General features: G+C 38.4%; 1 protein-coding gene across 4 annotated transcripts; it reads right to left on the bottom strand.

Annotated features, from left to right (window-relative positions):
• Positions 1-895: 895 nt before the first annotated feature.
• Positions 896-17247, bottom strand: PRRG4 (proline rich and Gla domain 4). Of its 4 annotated transcripts, none has more exons than XM_036862022.1 (6): positions 17115-17247; positions 16342-16454; positions 10847-11010; positions 9405-9453; positions 8261-8393; positions 896-4094 (listed from the first exon to the last, which is right to left on the bottom strand). In XM_036862022.1, the coding sequence occupies exons 2-6, from the start codon at positions 16442-16444 to the stop codon at positions 3860-3862; spliced, it is 684 nt and encodes a 227-aa protein (XP_036717917.1). In that variant the 5' UTR covers positions 16445-16454; positions 17115-17247; the 3' UTR covers positions 896-3859. The 4 variants fall into 4 exon arrangements, with proteins under 4 accessions (XP_036717917.1, XP_036717920.1, XP_036717918.1 ...); XM_036862025.1 differs by having other exon boundaries at positions 17149-17214; XM_036862023.1 differs by lacking the exon at positions 17115-17247 and adding an exon at positions 16848-16974.
• Between the last annotated feature and the right edge of the window lie 4127 nt (positions 17248-21374).

Genomic DNA, 21374 nt, shown 5'->3' with positions numbered 1-21374 from the left:
CTTTTGCAAATGTTTTCTCCTAGTCACTACCTTGTCTTCTCATTTCCTTGATTAAAGTAATTTTAAGGAGTATAAGTATTAACATTTATGGATTATTCAATTGGATAAAAAAATTGAAGGTGGTCTAAATGTTGAACATGAAGTTATGTTTAATAATAATCAGAGTTTATGTGTATGATACATAGTATTACTTAATGTGTTTCTCTTAAGTTGGAGGTACTATTACTCCTATAATTTAGTATAACATTACTATATTTTTTTGATTTTTAATTTATGTATAGATATAGGTCACAGAAGTAAATTCAGTTTTAAGGAGTAATATATTATAAATTTGCCTCAAACAATATATTAAATATTAAAACTGTGTTAAGGAATATTGCACTTTCACAACTGCAACTAAACTGTTTAAAATAGAAAGCTAGCACCACTGGGTGAAAGATACATACAGCAATACCATGTTGTAAACATTGTTTTGAAAACATGCAACATGTTGTTCACATTTAACTCATATAATTGTATGCCACTATATGAAGAAGAATGTTTAATTGAAACAAGCAACAAAAATTTACTTAGCGTAAAGTTTATTCACATGTATAAAAAGTGTCTGTGATAACAAATCCGTTAAAACCAAAATATAATCAAACCTGTAGGAAAAATATGCATTCAAAAATGGGTTGCTTTTTCCAGATAATGAAAATGCTGATAAATTTGTACTGAATTGCCTTAAATTCTTGAACTGTTAAGTAAACATTTGTAAACAACAAAAAAATGTTGAAGGAAACACACAATACAGAAGATTGAAGGCATCATTATATGTCATATGTGTTCCAAAATGCTACACAGGCAGGATCTGCAAAAGAATCTAGTTTTTTAAAAAACTACAAAAAAAAAAAAAAAAAAACTACAGAAATTCTAGACACTCTTCTAGTAGTATAAATGTCACATACAACATTTCAAATCAAACTGGTAACTAATTTATTTCACATTCAGTTAGAACAAAAGCAAAATGAATAATATGAAATTAAGCTTTTAAACAGCACTAACAAACTTTTCTCACTAAAAAATTCTCTTGCACATATAGGAAAAGTACACACATACATAACTTCTCAGAGAAATAGGAAAAAATGATTAGAATTTTACAGGCAAACGGGAAACCAGACACAGAGGACGCTGTTGCTCTAGTTTTTAATTGTTCTGAGAATTTTCACCCAGCTCTGTATAATCACTCAGAGGGCACAATATTAACAGATGCAAAACTTTGACACAGTCATAATTTGTGTTCTCTTTGATTTTTTTCATCTTGAAAAAAGAATATTCTGTGTAGAATTATCTAGCCTACTGCAGGTATAACCCTATTAATGTGTATTTGTCTTTTTCTAGGCTTATTCCCTTTTCATACCCATATTACATTCATTTCCTGATTGTGATAGAGGGGAAAACTGATCTACCTAACTAGAAAGCTTTGTGTCAAAAACAGATTTAATGGTTAACACTAATCAGTTACCCAGGGAAGAAGCACAAACAAGTTAATCAAACCAGAAAACCCACCACCAAAAGTATACAAGGAATAGAAAAGCGTGAATGGGACAGAAATATGTGTCAATAATTTTATATTGATATTTTCCTTTTAATTACTATAAGTATTTGTTGATTATGGTTCTATCACATTTTCTTTTTTATATTTAAAGTATTATGAGCTCAACATTGGATGCTCTACAAATACCAGTTATTTCATAATCTTAATGATAAATTCTAGATTTGTTCAAGTCAGAGCAACAGTTTCACACTTAATGATGGCACATGACAAATCTAGGCTACTGCTGGGGTGACGGGGTTGTCACAGGCTCTGAAGCTAGATTTGCAGTTAGATTCTTGTGAGTCAATGGGAGTAAACAAGTTCATGGAATATTTCAAATTGTGATTCAATAAAAGATATATCGTATCTTGTATTTTTATTCATCCTAAGAAACACATGTGTGAGAATACATATACAGATATGTAATATATGCACCCATATACATTTATGTATATATGACAAATGTTTATACATTTCTCATACAGACTTAGAATTGTCTCTATTTTATAATTTCATAATTTGAGACAGTGTAATTCTATAGGTATGAGATGGGCCTAGAAAAGTGTGCTTGCTCATTCTAAACCTAACTCTCACCAACATGTTAGATTTTGGTCAAGCTATCCTTCTATGCCTTAGTGTGATTGCTAAAGTGAGTAGAGTTTGCCTCCGACCTTTAAAGAGGATTAAAATAAGGGCAAAGTGCAAAGTTACATGAGGAAAAGTGCTTATGTAAGCCAAGGTATGACAAACAGTAAAATTTTTATAGGTAATGTAGGTGGCTTTAAAAAGACTTCTTCCTAATTATATCTAAATGTTGCCAGATGATTTCTTTGTAACACGCAACCAAAGAGACTCTGAAAATATAAAAGGTAAAGTCTTCAGCAGTCTATAATGATTAAGATCTTTCTTTTATCTGCATTAAGATCATGCTGTCTTAAAAGAGAGACATACACTCAAACACACAGTATAATATGATTTATATTTTCTAAACATTTAATTTGGAAGGAATTATCAAATGCATGTAAGTTTTAATCTCACCTCTGTAAAAATTACAAAACAAAATACAATTTTATAAATGGTCTTAAATAGGAAAAAAGCAATGCCTGGCAAAAAACATAAAGAACAGAATTTTCTATTTCTCAAGGAGTATTTTTTTTTTTGAGCTCCTGCAAAGAGGAAACAAATTCACATATACGTACACACCCACTCAAATAAATTTGTGCACAAACATTCATTCCAGTAGTTTATAGCTTATACTCTACTATGTTCTTAAGGGAAGACTGGTCATATATACAATTAGAAGAAAATACAAAATATAGGTCAAAATGATTACCTGTGGTGTTCTGTGTCTAGACATTAAGAGATACAGGGGGTTGCTGGTAACTTTAATCAATATTATTTTGATAGCAGAAAAGTAAGTTACTTCTTCCAGGTTCTCAAACTATTATTTATAAAATTCAACAAATTTTCCAGATTAATAGTTATAGTCAGATACAGATAATGTAGCAATGAAAATGGGTGTGTCTACTCATCATTAATATGTACAACTTATCAAGTTCTAGTCACTCCTAGATTTGAGGCCTGTATCTTTATTTGGTGGTATAACAACCCTTGCAAATCCGTAACATTGCAACCCTGTTTCCTCTGAAGAACTAACTCTCTAGCAAGTGTTTGTTTTGTTTTTTTTTAAAAGAAAACTATTGACCTCACTCCCCATAATAAAACATGACTGATAGCAAGAGTTCACAATAAAAATGTGCAAAATATGGTGAATGCTATGCAATAATTTAAAATAAAAAAACAAGTGATTATATAAAGGCCACCAATTTATATTTAAATGCAAAATTCTGTGAAGTATTTCCAACCAAAAAGAAATCCTAAAAAAGAGTCAAATATTATGACTTGGGATAATCTAACAATTAGAAATTCTTACCTTTTTAGTATTCAATACAAGAAATCTACAAACTTTTTCTGTACAAAGGATACAGATAGTTCCCCAGTTGTAGCTGTGGCATCCATAACAGATTTTTTGAACCATTAAAAGGAACAAAAAAGTGTTCTCTTCTTAACTGCAAAGATACAAAGTTCCTTATCCAGCTGATTATGATCAAGTTCAGGTCCAGGATGCTGACAGATCTCCAGTGGCATAGTACACGTGCTTATTCCTCCTTTAGTCTCTGCAGTTTGTCATAAAGGGCTGAATTGACATGTCTTTTTGGTTCAGGGAAAACAAACCATTTAAATAATGTGAATGTCCTATATCACCAAGACAACAAGGTGGGCTTAGTGAGATGGGAGTGACATAGATTTTTTAAATACCCTAAACCCTTTTGCTGGTCCAGGATATGGTGGTGGCGGTGAAACATTGTGTTTTCTGGTCAGTGCCATTGCCTGTTCATAAGAAGGTAATCCTGTGTCCTCCACTGAAGGTGGCAATGGAGACAAGACAGGCTCCTCAGGTCTTCTGAAAATGATGGAGGGAGTGTGTCTGCCCCTTCTTGCGTAGGTGGCTGAAGAACTAAACAGAGACAGCATTGAGGTCTAGGAAAGGCAAGCATTTTTAGGTAAGATAGTAATATTAAAAAATCCAACCATTTGATAAAGGTGAACCCAATTTATTTTATTGTTTTAATTTTTTTGGCCATGCTGCGTGGCTTGTGGGATCTCAGTTCCCCAACCAGGACTGAACCCGGGTCCATGGCAGTGAAAGCACTGAATCCTAACCACCAGACCACCAGGGAAGTCCCTGAACCTGACTTATTAATATAACAACAGTTTTATTTTACCATAAACTCTGAAGAATCTTGATATAATGGAAAGATCAAGAACTTTGAAGTCAGTCACGGGTAAGAAACAGGATCTTGTCATTTCATAGCTATGTGACCAGAGGCAAGGTAACCTAACTCAGCTTTCCTCCTCTATAAAATGGGGATAATAGCTACCTCAACAGAGATGTTTTGTGTGGATTGAGAAAGATGTCTTATGTAAAGCATCTAAGCAATGTCGGAACACTGTAACAAGGACTCAAAACACGTGAAATTCCCTTTTTTCTCCTGCTCCTGAATTAAAATTTTCTCAAAGTATGGTGTGAAACCAAATCCAGGCTTTGTTGAAAGGCAGCATAACTCCAAGCCTAGGAAATTGATGCCACAGAGATAGTCAGAACAGCGATGCCCGTCTCTCTCTCCTCTGTTCCCCACTGAATCCCTGCTGCCTTGGTCATCCCTCCTAAACAGGACTTCTATCATATCATTCTTCTCCGCAAAGTCTAACCTGCAGCCTACTTTCCACTGAATCAAGTTCTAACTCCTGTGCCTCCCTTTTCAAAGCCTCCCTTATTCTGGCCTCACTTTATTTTATAGCTCTCTGCTCTTGCCAAGGTAGCCTCTTTACTCTCCTCTGTATGTGCAATGAATTCTCTGGTCTATCTCTGTGGTTTCACCTGTATTGTTCCCTTTCTCAGATTATTATCTTTTCCCCATTGATCTCCATTGATTTAAGTCCAACAATTACAAAAAAATTTTTTTTAATTAAAAAAAAAAATATGGCCTAGTTCAATATGGCCACTGTTTTCACAAAACTCTGTCACCGGGCTTCCCTGGTGGCGCAGTGGTTGAGAATCTGCCTGCAAATGCAGGGGACACGGGTTCGAGCCCCGGTCTGGGAAGATCCCACATGCCGCGGAGCAACTAGGCCCGTGAGCCACAGCTACTGAGCCGGCGCGTCTGGAGCCTGTGCTCCGCAACAAGAGAGGCCGTGATAGCGAGAGGCCCGCGCACCGCGATAAAGAGGGGCCCCCGCTCGTCGCAACTAGAGAAAGCCCACGCACAGAAACGAAGACCCAACACAGCCAAAAATAAATAAATAAGTAAATAAATAAATAAAGTAAAATAAAAAAACAGAAACCAAAAACTCTGTCACCTACACCACCAGCCAATGAAATTTGAAATGCAACACAGGTCTGGTGTTTTGAAACTACATTTTCCCTTCTCACTTGTGAATTACAAATTAAAATTTAGACATTAGTAAATTGATCTGTTTAGACTGTGAAGTTGGCTGCCTATGAAGCATCTATGCATAAATTAACCTCTTATCGTTATGACTAATAAGATAATTAAAATGTATAGGTAATCCCCAACCTCTAGTCAATATTTACAGTATTCTTCCCAATAAAAGACAGCTTAGCAGACCCAAAATACTGCAAACTTTTGCAAACTAAATCAATCAATTTGCCCCTTAGAATGCCTTTTCCTTTGGAGGTTATAATGAGATCTGGAATTGGACGGGAGGAGAGAGGAAAATTGCAGAGAGAAGAAAAGAAAAAAATCTGTGTAAATCTAGGAACTGGATAATCAGCCCTTCAATAGTTGAGAGGTGACTGATAGCCTCAGAAGTTTACTTAGAGGAGTCAACACAATTCCTCCTCTGTCAGAAATCTGGAATGTATTCATGGTAGGCTTGTCACTTGCCACATTCATTAGCTTGTGACGAAAAGTTCTACTTGTTTGTTTATAGGAAACAGGAGAGACAGATGTTTTATTTGAAGAAGTGAATTTTTCCATGTTGACCTTCAAAATTTAAGTTACAGGAACAGTATAATTATATTAAAGTCATTAAGTGTCTCCACAGTGATTTCTTACATGATTGAAATCAGAAAGTATGCACCAGGAACATCTCAAATAAGCTGACAGCATTATATTATGCCTATTTTCCTCCATAAAATATAGGGACTAAGAAATGAAAAGATCCTGTTTCCCATTTCTTGGCATGTTTTTACAGAGGAATGAGACAAACTATTCTAACAATGATCTTATTTTTTACTCTTTTCTTTTTCAAATATTCCTCACCCTTCCCCCACTTCCAGACTTGCAAAATGTAGAAAAAGAACACGTAACTCTGCCGCAAGAATTTCTTGGGACAATTGCTGAACGGTACTTTACTAAGTATTTAAAAGTTAATCTTAACACAAGTGAATGTCTGGTTAACCTAGTTTGAAATGTCCCCTATAAAGGGTTTCTGTGAGAATCAAAGTGAGACAGTAGATGTAAAAATGACCTGTAAACAGTACAGCATTATACTGTACTAACATTAAGTATAATTTTTATTTTTATTTTTTTAAATTTTTTAAAAAACTTTTAAAATAAGAGATACCCAAGTTTTCAAAATTTTATAATAACATACATAGAAAATATGCATAATAATGGCACCTCTTTATTCCCTGTGTCTTTGAATTCTGCTTCTAACCTCATGCAGGAAAGAAGCTAGAAGGTTTCAGAGAAAAAAAGCATAAGGTAAGAAGGTGTAGTGGTGCAGAAAAGTAGAAAAATGAAGAAAAACCGGAAAGAAGAGAGAAGACAATGTCGAGCATGAGGACACTGAACAATGGCTGTGCTCACAGACCTTGAAGGAAATTATTAAATGTGAGGGCACACAGGGACTTCTTGGGGAAAATACTATAAATGGGGTGGAAAAGACGGAGAGATAAACGGCAAGGAGAGTCTTTAAAGACATATTTTCCGATTTCTTCATTAACCTGTGAGTTTCCAGGTATGCTACAGCTTGTGGGGAAAGACATACTGAATAAAATCTTAGTCAAAAGCCCTAGAAAACAGGAAGAACTTGCTCATTTCCTGTCTGTTAAGTAAGGGAAACCTCTCAGCTTAAAACATAGTGGCTTAAGAAAAATTGCACAAAATTTTCCTTATCTTCTCTCACTTTTCAAAATTTTATAGGATTTACAGAAGTCTCAGACAATCTCCTTAGTCCCTGCCCACGATCATATTAATGCCTCAGGGAGTTGCTCAGGAATTCCAGCTTGGGGATAGAATTACACTATACTTTGCCCCTGTCCTCTGCCCCCTTTGCTGGCATGTCCTCCTCTGCACCCTTACTGTGGGCATCCTTTAAGACTCCGTCACTTGCCTTCTGTCCTTTCATCACACTCAGAGAACTTGCCTACTCTCATGGCTTCAGCTTTTATCCTCCAATGGAGTTATCTTAATTCCGTATCTGTTACCCTAAACTCTTACCTTAACAATAAAGAAAAAGTTTTTATTATGGTAAAATACGTATAACATAAAATTTGTCGTTATAACCATTTTCAAGTGTACAATTCAATGGTATTAATTATATTCACAATGTTGTACAACCATCACCACTATCTATTTCCATAATCATTTCATCACCTGGCTACCATCATTAGCTTCTTCACAGAATTTGAAAGTGTACATAGGGATATATAAGCATTAATTTCGATAGCCTGTTTCGCATGTGGTACTTTTTGTCGAATAAGGTTAGTTCTACACTTTCTCATCTATACTTACAGATAATAGAGAAGATAATAACTTTTTATTCTAATAAGGATGCTGAGATTCTATTATGCAAACAATTATGGCCTTTATGAAGCTTTACTAATGTGCTGGAACTCAGTTAATAGTAATGTACCAATGTTGGTTTGTTAGTTTTACAAATGTACTATGGTAACATAAGATGTTAGCAACGAGGGAGCTGGGTGAAGGATATAAGGGAACTCTCTGTGCTATCTTTGTAACTTTCCTGTGTATCTAAAATTATTCCAAAGTCAAAAGTGTATTTTTAAAAAAAGGCAGCCATTTTTTTTAGCCATTTAAAAATGACAGTATAGAATGTATAATAGTGAATTAAATATTTTTATTTGGTACTTACCCTGGATGTCGTTGCCTGTTACACTTAGTGATACAAAGATAGTAACCAAGTAATCCAAAAATAACCAAAAATACTCCAGCAGCAATTAGTCCAGTCAGAAGGCCCATAACATCGATTTTCTCTCTGTTAGCATCTTAAGATAAATCATTAAAATAACATGAATATAACAACTGAAAAGCACCACTTATGATTTCAATAAATTTAATGCTGGGTGTAAGCATGCTATTAAGCATCTAATAATTAATACAGATTACTTTTAAAAGTCTGTGCTAGAGACACGACCAGAAAAAATTTAGATACACTTCCTAAAAGCCCTAGTTCTGACTTCATTTATTTTTAATTTTTTAAAGTTTTTGACCACACTGTGCAGCATGCAGGATCCCCAACCAGGGATCAAACATGCGTCCTCTGCATTGGAAGCGTGGAGTCTTAACCACTGGACCACCAGGGAAGTCCCTAGCTTCATTTATTTTAAATGTTATATTAAATGGATGAAAGTCAAGACTAAGTGGGATAAACATGTTCTTTGTTCAACTATACACATTTTGGTATTAACTACTAAGATAAATGTAGTAAGCAATTCCAGTGTAGCTATGTAATACAGTCTCCCTATAGCTGGGGCCCGACCTAGGGGGAATGAAAAAAGAGCTGGCAAACACAAACAAAACAAAACAAAACAAACCTGACTAAAAAGCAGCTAGAGATGATAAATGTAGATAAAATAAAGGATCTCCTCTCTCTAGGAGTTACTTAATTCTACCTAACAATCCTAATTTACCTACTAGCATAAGTATTCCATTCACTTGTAATGGTAAAAAAGAAAAAAAAATTAAAATAGTTTACTATTTGAAACTAATAGAGTCCTACTTTTATTCTGTGCAAGTCTTGACTTAGCTGAACTGTTTAAAATAGCATTAAGCCTATTATCTCATTTCCTTACTATCTCACCAAACTTGATTTTCAGTGTGTAAATAGATGAATGTGGCCTTCTCTGTCTTAGATAGCCCAGTGTATAACTGAGAAATCTCCCTTGGCTTTACAAGGTATGTATGTTGTGCAACAACCAAATTCAAACAATGAAACTAAAAATGTACTATGATAGAGGGTGGGAAAAAACATGAAAATTGATCAATTCTTGTCTTACCTGATTTTGTGGTTGGTCCTTTAATTGAATATTCTTGCCAAAATGTCATCTAAGAGAAAGGTAAAATTTCCAAGTTTATTTAATTTCTTTATTGTCATTTCATTTGGTCTCAATGACCTAGACTAGGGGTGGTAAACGCTTGGCATGTGCCACAGGTAGGATACCAGTCCATTCATGCTGGAGGGCGTGGCTCACTCTAATAAAGTACTGCCACCCACCACTGTTTCTTCCAACTCTGGAATTGGTCAGGGGATTATTGCCAGCGCTAGCTCTCTACTACTGTGCGCTGATAGTCTCCCTTCACCTGCCCAGAGCCCTCGCTCAGGCATCAGGGGACGCTATCGCATTAGAGTCGATGAAAGTAGCAGAGGTGGAAGTTGAAGCAGAGGACTCATTATCATGTTTGAAAAGGAGTCTGATTTTTTTCTACATTAGGTGAGCCCTCAGTTTCCTAGGAGATTTTATTGAAAGTTATTTATTGATTTGGAAAGACATCCCTGAGACTGTTTAAATTCAGTGTTACTTGAGAGAATGGAAGCCATTTTTAAGGAACTGTGATAAAATTAGAAGATGGGTTTGTGAAAAACAATAGAATTTCAACAGGCACAACTACAAAGCAGAGTAGACTTCCTTTCCCTTCTCTAATAGATGCAGCAGATAATAGCAGGGAATGGAATCTGGGCAAAGTTTTGGAAGAAAAAAGAACTAAGTTTCAGTAACACCTGCATTTAAAGGATACCTAAAGAGGTTCTTATTGACCAAAGAGTAAAATGGGATTCTTGAGGAAGGGGAAAAGGAGCTGGGGTTATTTAATCTACAAAAGTGAAAAATCTGGGTCACTTGTCATTCTTAAAGAATATGCCAGATTATAACAGGGACAGTGCTGGCTGTTTGTTTTGTACCTTTTCAGGATTAACAGATAGGATTTAATTATATTTTAAGGGAGAACTTCTAAAAGTTTATTGCCAAGCAATAAAATCCTGAATGCAGGGACTATATATCTTATCTTCAGTCTCTAGCAGAGCACTTGGCACATAGTAGGTCGTCAATAAGTACTTGAAATATAAATACAGTAATCAAAAATGGTTAAGTCCTAATAGAAAAAATTGCTCTGAGTCTTGAATGATTGAAGCCTGAGTCAGAGAGCTAACTCAAACAATATCCTGAAGTTTAATTCGCTCTGCTTCATGACTGTCTTTGAATATCATAATGTTACACACAGAAAATCATGACAAAATTGATAATTTGCTAATTACTGTAAGCCCAGTTAAGTATAAAGCCAAGTCTAAATGGGCTAATTACAATATAAGAAAGTAGAAAGAGATAACAGGTATACAATCTGAATTTTATTTAAGGCACATAATCTCTACTGACTGAAAGTGCCACTTTCTTAAGTACAATTTAATAGATGTCTAGCCAATTAACATCATCAACCAAATTACCGTTTTATCTTCATCCACAAAAATTTCTCTGGCTTCCTCATAATTACAAAGTTCTTCTCTGCATTCTCTTTCTAGGTCACTGGGAGTGAAGAGCTCCAAATCAAATCGATTATATAGGAGGTGTCTACGTATGAACAAGTTTGCTTCTTCTTTTGATGTAAAGACTAGCAAAGAAATAGAAAGATTTCAAACACTGATAAAAAATAAGGCAGAAAATTCCTGTTTTAATTATGGTAAAAGCATATAGTTCTTTTGATGTGGTTAAATTATACCAAACTTTCTTGTGTGGTTTTAAAATCTGACAAAAAGAAATATCATCAGTAAAAATAATTCCTGCTAACTATGAAATACAGATATTAACAAAATTCCAGAACATACTTGAGTAGATTATGTCCAAAATTATCAGCATAAATAAAAATTATTTGAGTACCACTTTTCCCTCTAGACAATTATTTTTGCAATAAATGACAGGCCAGATTATTCTATTTCTAAAGCGTTGGTTTCCTATTATCTTGACTGAGAAAAATTAGTCTGGTGTAATGGACAGAGTACTGGACTAAGAGTTAGAAGACAGAGACTCTTCTTTTTGATTTGGCTTAGCTATCAGCTATATCCTGGGATAAGTCACTTATATCTCTGGGTTGCCATTTCCTGAAACACTTTTTTTTTTTTTTTGGCTGCACCGTGTGGCATGCGGGATCTTAATTCCCTGACCAGGGATCGAACCCATGCCCCCTGCACTGTGAGCATGGAGTCTTAACCATTGGACCTCCAGGGAAGTCCCTGGGTTGCCATTTCCTCATTTGGAAAATGGGAATATGAACTAAATAATAACTAAGATCTCTTTATGTTTTAAAATTATAAATTCATACATTTATATTAAAATTGTTCTATCAGGTTTATACCAAAAATTTTTAAACTTCTAAGCTAATAAAATCATAAGTTAATTATAAGATTAATTAAAAGCCATTCAGTCCCTCCCAAAGGACTAGCTCCCTCCACTCAGCCCCTAAACATGTGTCTACAAAGCTTTATAAGACTCCGTCTACATGCGCATGTAGGGAAGGTAAATGGTAAACACCATAGCTAAGCACAGGTTGACACAAAACCAAAATATCCTACCAAGGCAGTATTTTCAAAACCTGAAAACTTCAAACTCGTTCTGGTGTCACACAAAGCTGAAGTGATCTTGCTCCAGATCATATTACTGAGACTGGAACTCAGAAACTCTCTGAGAACTACCCCAAATGCTTATAAGAATTTAATAAAAGTGTTGGTATTTCTCACTGCTAACCATTACTAAAGGAAGAATATATTAAAGTGGGCAACTGAAAGATGGATCAAGACTGACGACAGGGATTTCCCTGGTGGCGCAGTGGTTAAGAATCCGCCTGCCAGTGCAGGGGACATGGGTTTGATCCCTGGTCCGGGAAGATCCCACGTGCCGCAGAGCAACTAAGCCTGTGCCACAACTACAGAGCCTGTGTTCTAGAGCCCACGCACCACAACTACTGAAGCCCACGCACCTAGAGCCCAGGCTGTGCAACAAGAGAAACCACTGCAATGAGAATCCTGCACACCGCAATGAAGAGTAGCCCCCGCTCACCGCAACTAGAGAAAGCCCGCGTGCAGCCAAAAATAAGACCCAATGCAGCCAAAAAAAATGACTGACGACAGTGCATGGTCTGGAAGACTAATACTGATTTGAGAGTGACCTCAGGTTGGCCATTTATTCTTAGCCTTTGGGAACAGTCACACCTTGGCCAAGATATTTTGCCTACTAATCAATCACCTTTCCAAGCAGGTCTGAATCTTAACAGAGCTGGATTTGTCCAATACAGTAGCCACTAGCCACATATGGCTATTGAGCACTTGAAATGTGGCAAGTGTGAATTGAGATGTGCTGTAAGTGTAAATATACAGGGGACTTCAAAGACATGGTTTAAAAAAATATGAAATATCTCAATGTTTTCTATTGCTTATATTTGGAAATACTGGGTTAAATATTTTGGATATATTAGGTTAAATTAACTACATTATTAAAATTAATTTCACCTTTTTTTTTTTACTTTTTAAAATATGGCTCTAGAAAATTTTTAATTTTTTATGTGGTTCATATTTTATTTCTATTGGCCAGTGCTATTCTAGTGTATTCATTTCTATGTTAGAAATAACACATATGAGCTATTTGAACCAAGGGGGAAGCTAGAATGGGATCATTGGTGATAGCTGTTTTGAGAAATATTCTAAAAGGTAGACCAGTGTGATAAAATATTTTTGTTCTTTCTTCTTCTTTGTCTTCTTGTAGATTTTACACTACCACCTAATGGAGACAGAATGAAAAATTTTCCAAGTCTCCATCATCTCTCATTGGGAATCTTGCAACGGCCCTCTAAGGCAGGGGTCCCCAACTCCCGGGCCACGGACCACTATCGGTCTGAGGCCTCTTAGGATCCGGGCGGCACAGCAGGAGGTGAGCAGCGGGCCAGCGAGCGAAGCTTCATCTGCCGCTCCGCTCCCCATCGCTCCCCATCACTGGCATTACTGCTTGAACCATCCCCCGGCAACATCCGTGGAAAAATTGTCTTCCACGAAACTGGTCGCTGGTGCCAAAATGGTTGGGGACCACTGCTCTAAGGGCTCTCCTTGTCCCCTACAGCTACACCGGTTTCCAACGTGCCTGGTTCTCTCCTGCCTTTGAACTTGCTGTTTCCTCTAAATAGAACTTTCTTCTTTCACTCTGCTCTCTCACTTTCTTCAGGATTTTGTTCAATGTTACCTTGAACCCCATCCCCACTCACCCACCTCTGGCAATCCCCATCTCCTACTATACTTTGTTTTTCTTCATAGCACTTATCACCATCTGGTGTTCTGTATGCTTTACTTACTTACTTGTTACCACTCTGTTCCGCTAGCTAGAAGGAAAATTCCATTAAAGCAGGGATGTTGACACATAGAGGTGCCCAAAAAATTACTTATAAAAATAAATAAATGAACTTGACTTTCCTATAGTGGGAAGGAACTCTTGGACCTAAATTCTACCAGTTGAAGCAATTCAGAGGTATAGTCCGTTACTCAGCTTGGCATAGGTTTAAAATATTAAACCAGTGATGAAGTAACTCTGAGCCTGCCTAACTTAGTTATATTGTACTTACTACATGAAATCTAATTTCAGAATGGAGAATTAGAAATCTGCCTCTGTATTGCTACTTCTCAGACATGCCCAGATCTTTACATTTTATTGGCTAGAAAAGCAGTGCCAAATTTCTCATTGTCGGTCTCCTATTCAAGTCAGTTATCTGAGTTATAAAATGCCCCTGCCCTCCAAATGGGACTTTCAACTTAAAAGTAAAATAAAAAAGTGAGTCATAAATATTTTTATTGTTCCTGAAATGATATTTATGCCAACGAAAGTCTTCACTGATGTATAAAACATGCCCTCCAGGAAGGGCTGCTGTTTACCACTTCCCTGAGTGTGAAAGTTCTGAATCAGTCCATGGTTGACCTTAGACTTTCAGTGCCTTATCAAACATCTTCCTGCCTCCCTTATGATCTTAGGAGAAATACTGTCCTTTGTTATTTGGGTTCTAAGTAGCCCTGGGTTTGCTTTTAATTGAAAGAGGCAAACTTCCTTGCCCCTGGAGCATCCCGAACTTCCAGCGAGAGTTCCTATTTTCCCTCTGGCCATTGCTGGAGGATGTACTGGCCTTTGCACTTTTGCATCTGCCTCCTCAGATTGTCTTTCCATCTCTATGTCTCCTGTCTTAGACCATCCTAGGAAGTTGCCTGTGCATTCCCCTATTTTAAGCCCACCAACTGAGATATTCCATTTTCCTCCTCTCTCCTGTCTCCCCATGCTTTCTAAATAAATTCTTTTTAGGTCATTTCAACCCCACCTTTGGGCTTTATCGGAATGCAGCTGAAGGTCCTTTATTTTCCTAATTACTTTTCATATCTACATTTATTATATCTCATTTGCAGATAGACAGCACTGGCTTCTGTGCCATACAACTCTCCAGAGACAGAGTTACTGTTAACTCACTCTTTCCTCTGTTCTTGAAACTCTGTTTTTACTTCTGTCATAGAGTTTATGGAGATTATCAGTTTACACCCTGCCTCTCCCACTAGATGAAGTAGTCCTCCCGGTCAGGGATTACAGTCTTTCATTTCTACATCTCCAGTGCCTAGCAGAGGGCTTGGCACATAGTATATGTTAATAAAGAGGTTATGACTGAACAAATCAGCTTTTTTAATATACAGGATTCTTCATTTACGTTTCCCACAGATATCTCCAGCCTTCTGCACTCAAGTATGATCTCTAAATTCCTTCCATAGTTTGTGATGTCCTTGAGTTTGTCTTTTATGCTGTATCGTGTGAATGAATGAATACACTCACAACCATTCTGGAGATCAGCATCTGGTCCTGCTGAGTATGGATCATCCACCTTATATATGAGTGGACTTACATATATGGTGCAACTTGGGAGGCACCAAGAAGGATTTCCTTCCAAATCTCCCCCATCCCACTGGCTAGCCTATCCAATTGCCTAGAATTCTGCCGTCAGTGTTTGATTCCTTCAGGTTAAGAAATTGCCCTATCTTAACACACACACACACACACACACACACACACACACACACACACACACACCCTCCTAAAAGGTCTGAGACACTAAGCTGTATTAATCATTAATAAGTCATCCAGGAGTATTAGTGTAACGGATCCTTCCCAAAAGAAAACAAAGAGTAGGATCTGATGAGAATGAATAAGGGACAGGAATGTGTGGAGAGGTAGATCCAAAGCACTGGCACTGAGTAGGGAAGTACAATGACCAGGCAGGGAGAAATGAAAGCCAATTTTTTTTTCTTTTCTGTCTTTTCTGGTTAGGCTTTCAAAATATGGGCAGGAATCAGTCTAAGACCTGGAGTCCACAAGGTATGGAATTCTAGGTTAGCAAGCCCCAAACCTAATCTTCTCACACCTTCTGACTTTACCCAGATAAGCAGGCATTTAAAAGTAAAAAAGGACCTCAGAGATCATTCCACTCCCCACCCCCCATCATTTTACAAGCTGAAAGGGGTTAAGTAACTTGCCCAGAGTCTCCTAACACATCCGGACTAGATCCTGGTCTCCCTGTCCATCTTTCCAGCAAGAACTGGAAGAATTATGCTCATTATAATTACCACATAGCTTCATCTAGAAAAACGGCACTCACTGATTTTCAGAAGTTGAAATAGGTTTTCCATTCAGTTAACCACCAACCTGGTCTTAAATATATACTTACCAAAAGTAACTCACAGAAATGAATGTGTATAAATTGCACTTAACATAACAAACCACAACATTACCAAATAAACCACAAATTAAAGGACATTCTAGTGCTTCTATGATTGATGGGGGCATGTAATTTCAAAGACTGCACTTTCTGGTTTGAGCTCTGCAATCCGACTCGGGTTTCCAGGAGGGTTTTCTTGGAGCCGGAAGCCAGGCTTACCTTCTTCTCCTGCATGCCTAGACTCCTCTGGACCTCCTGTGCCATGAGGAAACGCGAAGGTAACTATGCGCAGTTGGCTGAGTAGCAGCAGGAGTGTAAACATAGTCTGGCAACTGTCAAACAAACCGAAACAAACAAAATAACCAACCAACCAACAAAAAACACGTCAAAAAAGCCCCTGGCTCAGCACTTTGAGTTCCTGTGGGAACTGAGTCACCTACCTGTTGTGCTCAAAGCCACCGCGCGACTGCGCCCCGCGCGCGGTTTCGGTCGCCGGCGTCCGACCCGCGCCCGGAAAGCGGCCCCGAGAGCGTGCCCGGGGACAAATGCCGCCTCCGCCCTACCCCTCGCCTCCCCACCCCACCCTCCGGACTCCGTCGACGGCAGAGCGGGCACCTATCGCCGCGGCCGCCCTCTGCTTTCCGATGGAATCGAACCCGGTCCGCCGAGGTGGCCCCCTTCGAGTCACCCATTCCCCGTCGGGGCCGAGCCGCCGGACCCCGCACCTGCAGCTCCGGGCGCATGTTCCAGCAGCTCCCGGGCCGGAGCCCCGTGCTTGGGTAGTCCCTACGGCCGCCAGACCCTCCGTCTCGGCGCCCCCAAAACCCTCGCCTTGCTCTCCGCAGGGCCGGGTGGCCCGCACGCTCGAGGAAGCGCCTGGGGTCCGCGGAGCGCCGCCCTGGCCGGCACGGGGACGCGCGGCGCAGGCCCAGCCTTGATCCCGGGAAGCCGCGGAGCTGTGGGAAAAGGAGGAAGCAGCTGCTTGGAAGTACCTGGCCGCACTCCTCCTCCCGGGGGCCGGCCCACCTGCGGCGGGCGGGCAGTTGGCAGGCGTCTCCGGGGAGCCGCCTCTCGCTGTCGCTGTCGCCGTTGCCGCCGCAGCTTCTGCCCTGAGACCTGGGCGAGCCCGGCCGCCCGCAGCCAGTTCTGGCCCCGCCTTGGCGCGCCGGGGGCAGGTTTGGGACTAGTTTCTAGATCCCGCGTCCTCCGCCGACTCAGGGGAGCGTGTTCGGCTCCCAGTAGCTAAGCAGAGCGCCCCACGGAGCGTCCGCGGCTTTTCGCTTTGGGTTCCACTAGGCTAGGGGCTCTGTCTTGAGACCTTAGGTCTCAAAGGGTGGTCCGCGAAGGAGAACAAAACATTCATCGGAGAAGTACTGTGAAATGGGAAGTGACCTTAAAAATTAATCGATTACGTTGGTTCTCAAATCGTGGTCCCCCAGGTCTGGGTCATCTCCAAGATCCTTTCAAGGGGTCTCCGAGGTCAAAATGATTTCCTTTATGGTACAAAGACATGATTTGCCTTTTTCACTTTCATTCTCTCATGAATATACAGCGGAAATTTCCAGAGGCTGTTTGACGTGTAATGATGTTATCACTCAGCTAACAGGGCGCCTGCATGTGTATTGTGTTTTCCAGTATTTTCTATGGTAGTAGGTTTAAGTATCAATATGTACATTTTTATAGAGATTCAAAGAGATTAATAAAATTTGCTTGTTCTTAGTGCTTTCTGTACTGTTATTCGCTATCTTTAGTCATACCTGGCAGGATAGCTGTAACATCATTTTTTCAAACAAGTAGTCATCTGAAATCTTGAGCTTTTCTTTGAGCCTAGGCAGGAACACAACAAAAACTAAGTACACTTTGTTGTCTTGATTTGAAATAATATTTTGAAAATTTCTCAGTTTAACAGGTAATATGATAAATACCATTAGATAGAATTCACATAAGTAAAAGCTCTTTGGGGTCCACCACCTATAATGACTTAGAGCATTTGGCAGTATGAACACAAACTTCAACCACTATGGAGCTGCAAGATATTTTGAGATTAGGTAGCAAAGAGAGAAGAGAGAGAGTCAGTAACAACATTGTTCAAGATTGTCAATTTCTTCTGTTATTTATTTGCTGTATTCATCTTCTTATTTTGTATCATTTGCTTTTTTAACGTCACAGTATTCTTATGCTTTTCTCCCAAAACATTTTAAATGCTTTTATTCTGGCCATCTGTAGAATTGGGCCAGATATTATGAATCTCATTTTACAAAGGATACTGAAGCATGAAGAAGTAAAGGATCTTGGAGAGTCACTGGTCAAGTAGTAGCCCAGCTCTTGACTCTTTCCAGTGCTTTTTTGAGTTATTACCAAGCAGTGGAGGGCAGGAGAGAAAGAATTATTTCATTTCAAAAGAAAGAAAAAAAAATCAGAGCAATGAGATTAATGGACTTGGATTAGTATGATAATGCACCTCTGAGTTTGAGCACATACCCACCCACCTACCTGTGTGAACTCAAGAATGAAATGGAAACTCGCTCTATTGTGTGGGCATGAGGATTGACTCAAAGACTGTGACAGGAAATGTTAAGGTTGCAGCCACGAAGCTCCGCGATGTTAAGGTCACATCCACATCCTTAAAGGCACAGCGATAACTGTGTCATCAGACTACTCAGAATAGAAGATGCTACTTTACTGAACTTATGTTTCTGTGACATTTTAGCCTTGACATTTCAACATTGGCTGTTTGCTGTTTTAATTTATCCCCGTAAAATCAGTAGGTGGAAAATGAAAGACTCCTACTGTTCAAGGCTGATTATATATCTCTATGCAAGTATTTTCAGATTCAACAAATAGGCAGAGGGGTTAAAGATTTTACTTTAAACATTTGCTTAAAGCCCTCTAAAGGAACTTTTGACTAGAGCTCACATTTAATTCTATCATTTAAGAACAATGATTGTTAATAACAAAATCAAAAACAGTGTGAGAGGTTATCTGGTTTCCTGGTCACCTGATTTTATGCCATGCTGTGGTTAGTAACGAGAACTACATGTCATGTTAAAAAAAAATAGTAATCCTTAGAGTAATCCTTAGAGTCCTTACAGGGCACATAGGAACCTGAGTCAGTGTGGTTCTGAGCTGCCCTCTGGGGCCTGTGACAAGGACCTGTGTCATAGCTGGTCACAAAACTCTCACTGTTTGTTCAGACCTTGGCATTTTGACAGCTATGATTAGTTCTTTCACTCATTGGACTCATTTTATCATCATAATCTTACTCTGTGATTGCCGCACAATTTTTTTTTTCCATGCTTTCCTTTTTTTTTTTTTTTAATGTGTTTTCTTTTCTTTTTTTTTTTTTTTTTTTGTCGTAGGGCATAGTTATTTATTTATTTATTTTTGGCTGTGTTGGGTCTTCGTTTCTGTGCGAGGGCTTTCTCTAGTTGAGGCAAGCGGGGGCCACTCTTCATCGCGGTGCGCGGGCCTCTCACTATCGCGGCCTCTCTTGTTGCGGAGCACAGGCTCCAGACGCGCAGGCTCAGTAGTTGTGGCGCACGGGCTTCGTTGCTCCGCGGCATGTGGGATCTTCCCAGACCAGGGCTCGAACCCGTGTCCCCTGCATTGGTAGGCAGATTCTCAACCACTGCGCCACCAGGGAAGCCCCGCACAATTTTTTTTGGCCTCTTTTTTGTAAACCCAAGTTCAGGTAATAATGTGCTAAGTAAACAGTTGTTGTTGTTGTTTTTCATACACAAGTTTATTTGGCATCAATTGCAAAACCATACTTTCATGCACAATGTTTGAAAAGAGAGTTTAGACAAATCATGTATTTTTAGCTATACAACTGACAGTGTTTAAGAATCATTCAGGGACTTCCCTGGTGGTCCAGTGGTTAAGATTCTGCCCTCCAAATGCAGGGAGCCCGGGTTCGATCCCTGGTCGGGGAACTAGATCTTGCACGCCGAAACTAAGAGCCCGTGTGCCACAACGAAGACCCATTATGGTCAAATATATAAATAAATATTAAAGAAAAAGAGAATCATTCATTTATTCTGCATCAAAGAAGGGTAATAACGGAGTGCTGATGTTGCTGGTACTGATTAAAGACATACATTATATGGAAGACCTGTTAGGAAATCTACAACCTAGGATCCTATTTATCCTTCTTTGGTGAAGGATTCTCCTTTGTTATTTTACGTACCACCCTGGTTTGAAGCTCTCAAAATGAGAGTTCTCAATGACTGAGTTTTGACATATAAAATGTGGGTTTTAAAGCACTGTTTATTTTACTGATGCACACTAATAGCTTTAGTAGAGTTTATGGGTCTCTTTTACCCACCCTCAACACTGCCACTCTGACAGCAACTTGAGAGCCAGGAACAAAGTTCACCAATTTTTGTACCTTGTCGGGCACATGGCAGGATTTCCTGACCACTAAGTGAATGAAAGAAGGAATAAGTTCTAGTCCTAAGTCCGCTTCTCTCTAGCTTTGAACAAATCACTTCTCATCACTCTCTCTGCCTCTTCTGAGACATTGAAGGTTTGATGTGAATGAACTCTAAGACTCCTTCTTATGCTAAAATTGTATGGGTCTTTGACCATTCTTAATCATGAAAGTATAAAGAGGGCTCTATTTAAGTAATTTTCTAATTTATTCTTTCCTGTCTGGATAGTTTTGGATTATTTGCTTTTATATAATTTATGTTATTTCAAATGAAGTCATTATATCAAAATATAAAATTTGGAATTTATCTATATACACAAATTACCTATTTTATTATTTGTTCATCCTTAATTGTACAAAATGGGAAGTTAATATAATTTTCTACATGGCAAAAGAGATAGTAAAACATTTTAAAATTTACTTTCTTTGGCTTCTCTGATAACTTGATTTACACTTTTCATTCTTGTGTTATCAGGAGACATTGCTGCAGAATCTTTTTCCTATTATCAGGACTCCTATTTTATTTCTTTTCAACTTTGCTTTTTCTTGGATTTATATTGAATTTATATCTTTTTTTTTTTTGTATTTCTACTACCATTTTCCCTGTTTTGGCTCTCCAACTGCCTCAATATTTTTTTCATTTTCTCTTTTATCCTCAGAATTTAGAATTTTAAAATATGGGGCACATTGATCTGTCTTTCTTCTCTAAGGAGAATAATGTTTTCTCTTTCTTTTGAGGTACACATTGTGCCTACCATGAGATTATCTATATAGTGTTGGACACAATATACATTGGATGAATTAAATTATTTCAAATTTATTG

This window comes from Balaenoptera musculus, chromosome 8 (genome assembly GCF_009873245.2).
Source record: "Balaenoptera musculus isolate JJ_BM4_2016_0621 chromosome 8, mBalMus1.pri.v3, whole genome shotgun sequence".
NCBI classification, from domain to species: domain Eukaryota; kingdom Metazoa; phylum Chordata; class Mammalia; order Artiodactyla; family Balaenopteridae; genus Balaenoptera; species Balaenoptera musculus.
The sequence above is the reverse complement of the archived record's forward strand: the minus strand, read 5'-3'. Positions and strand labels throughout refer to the sequence as shown.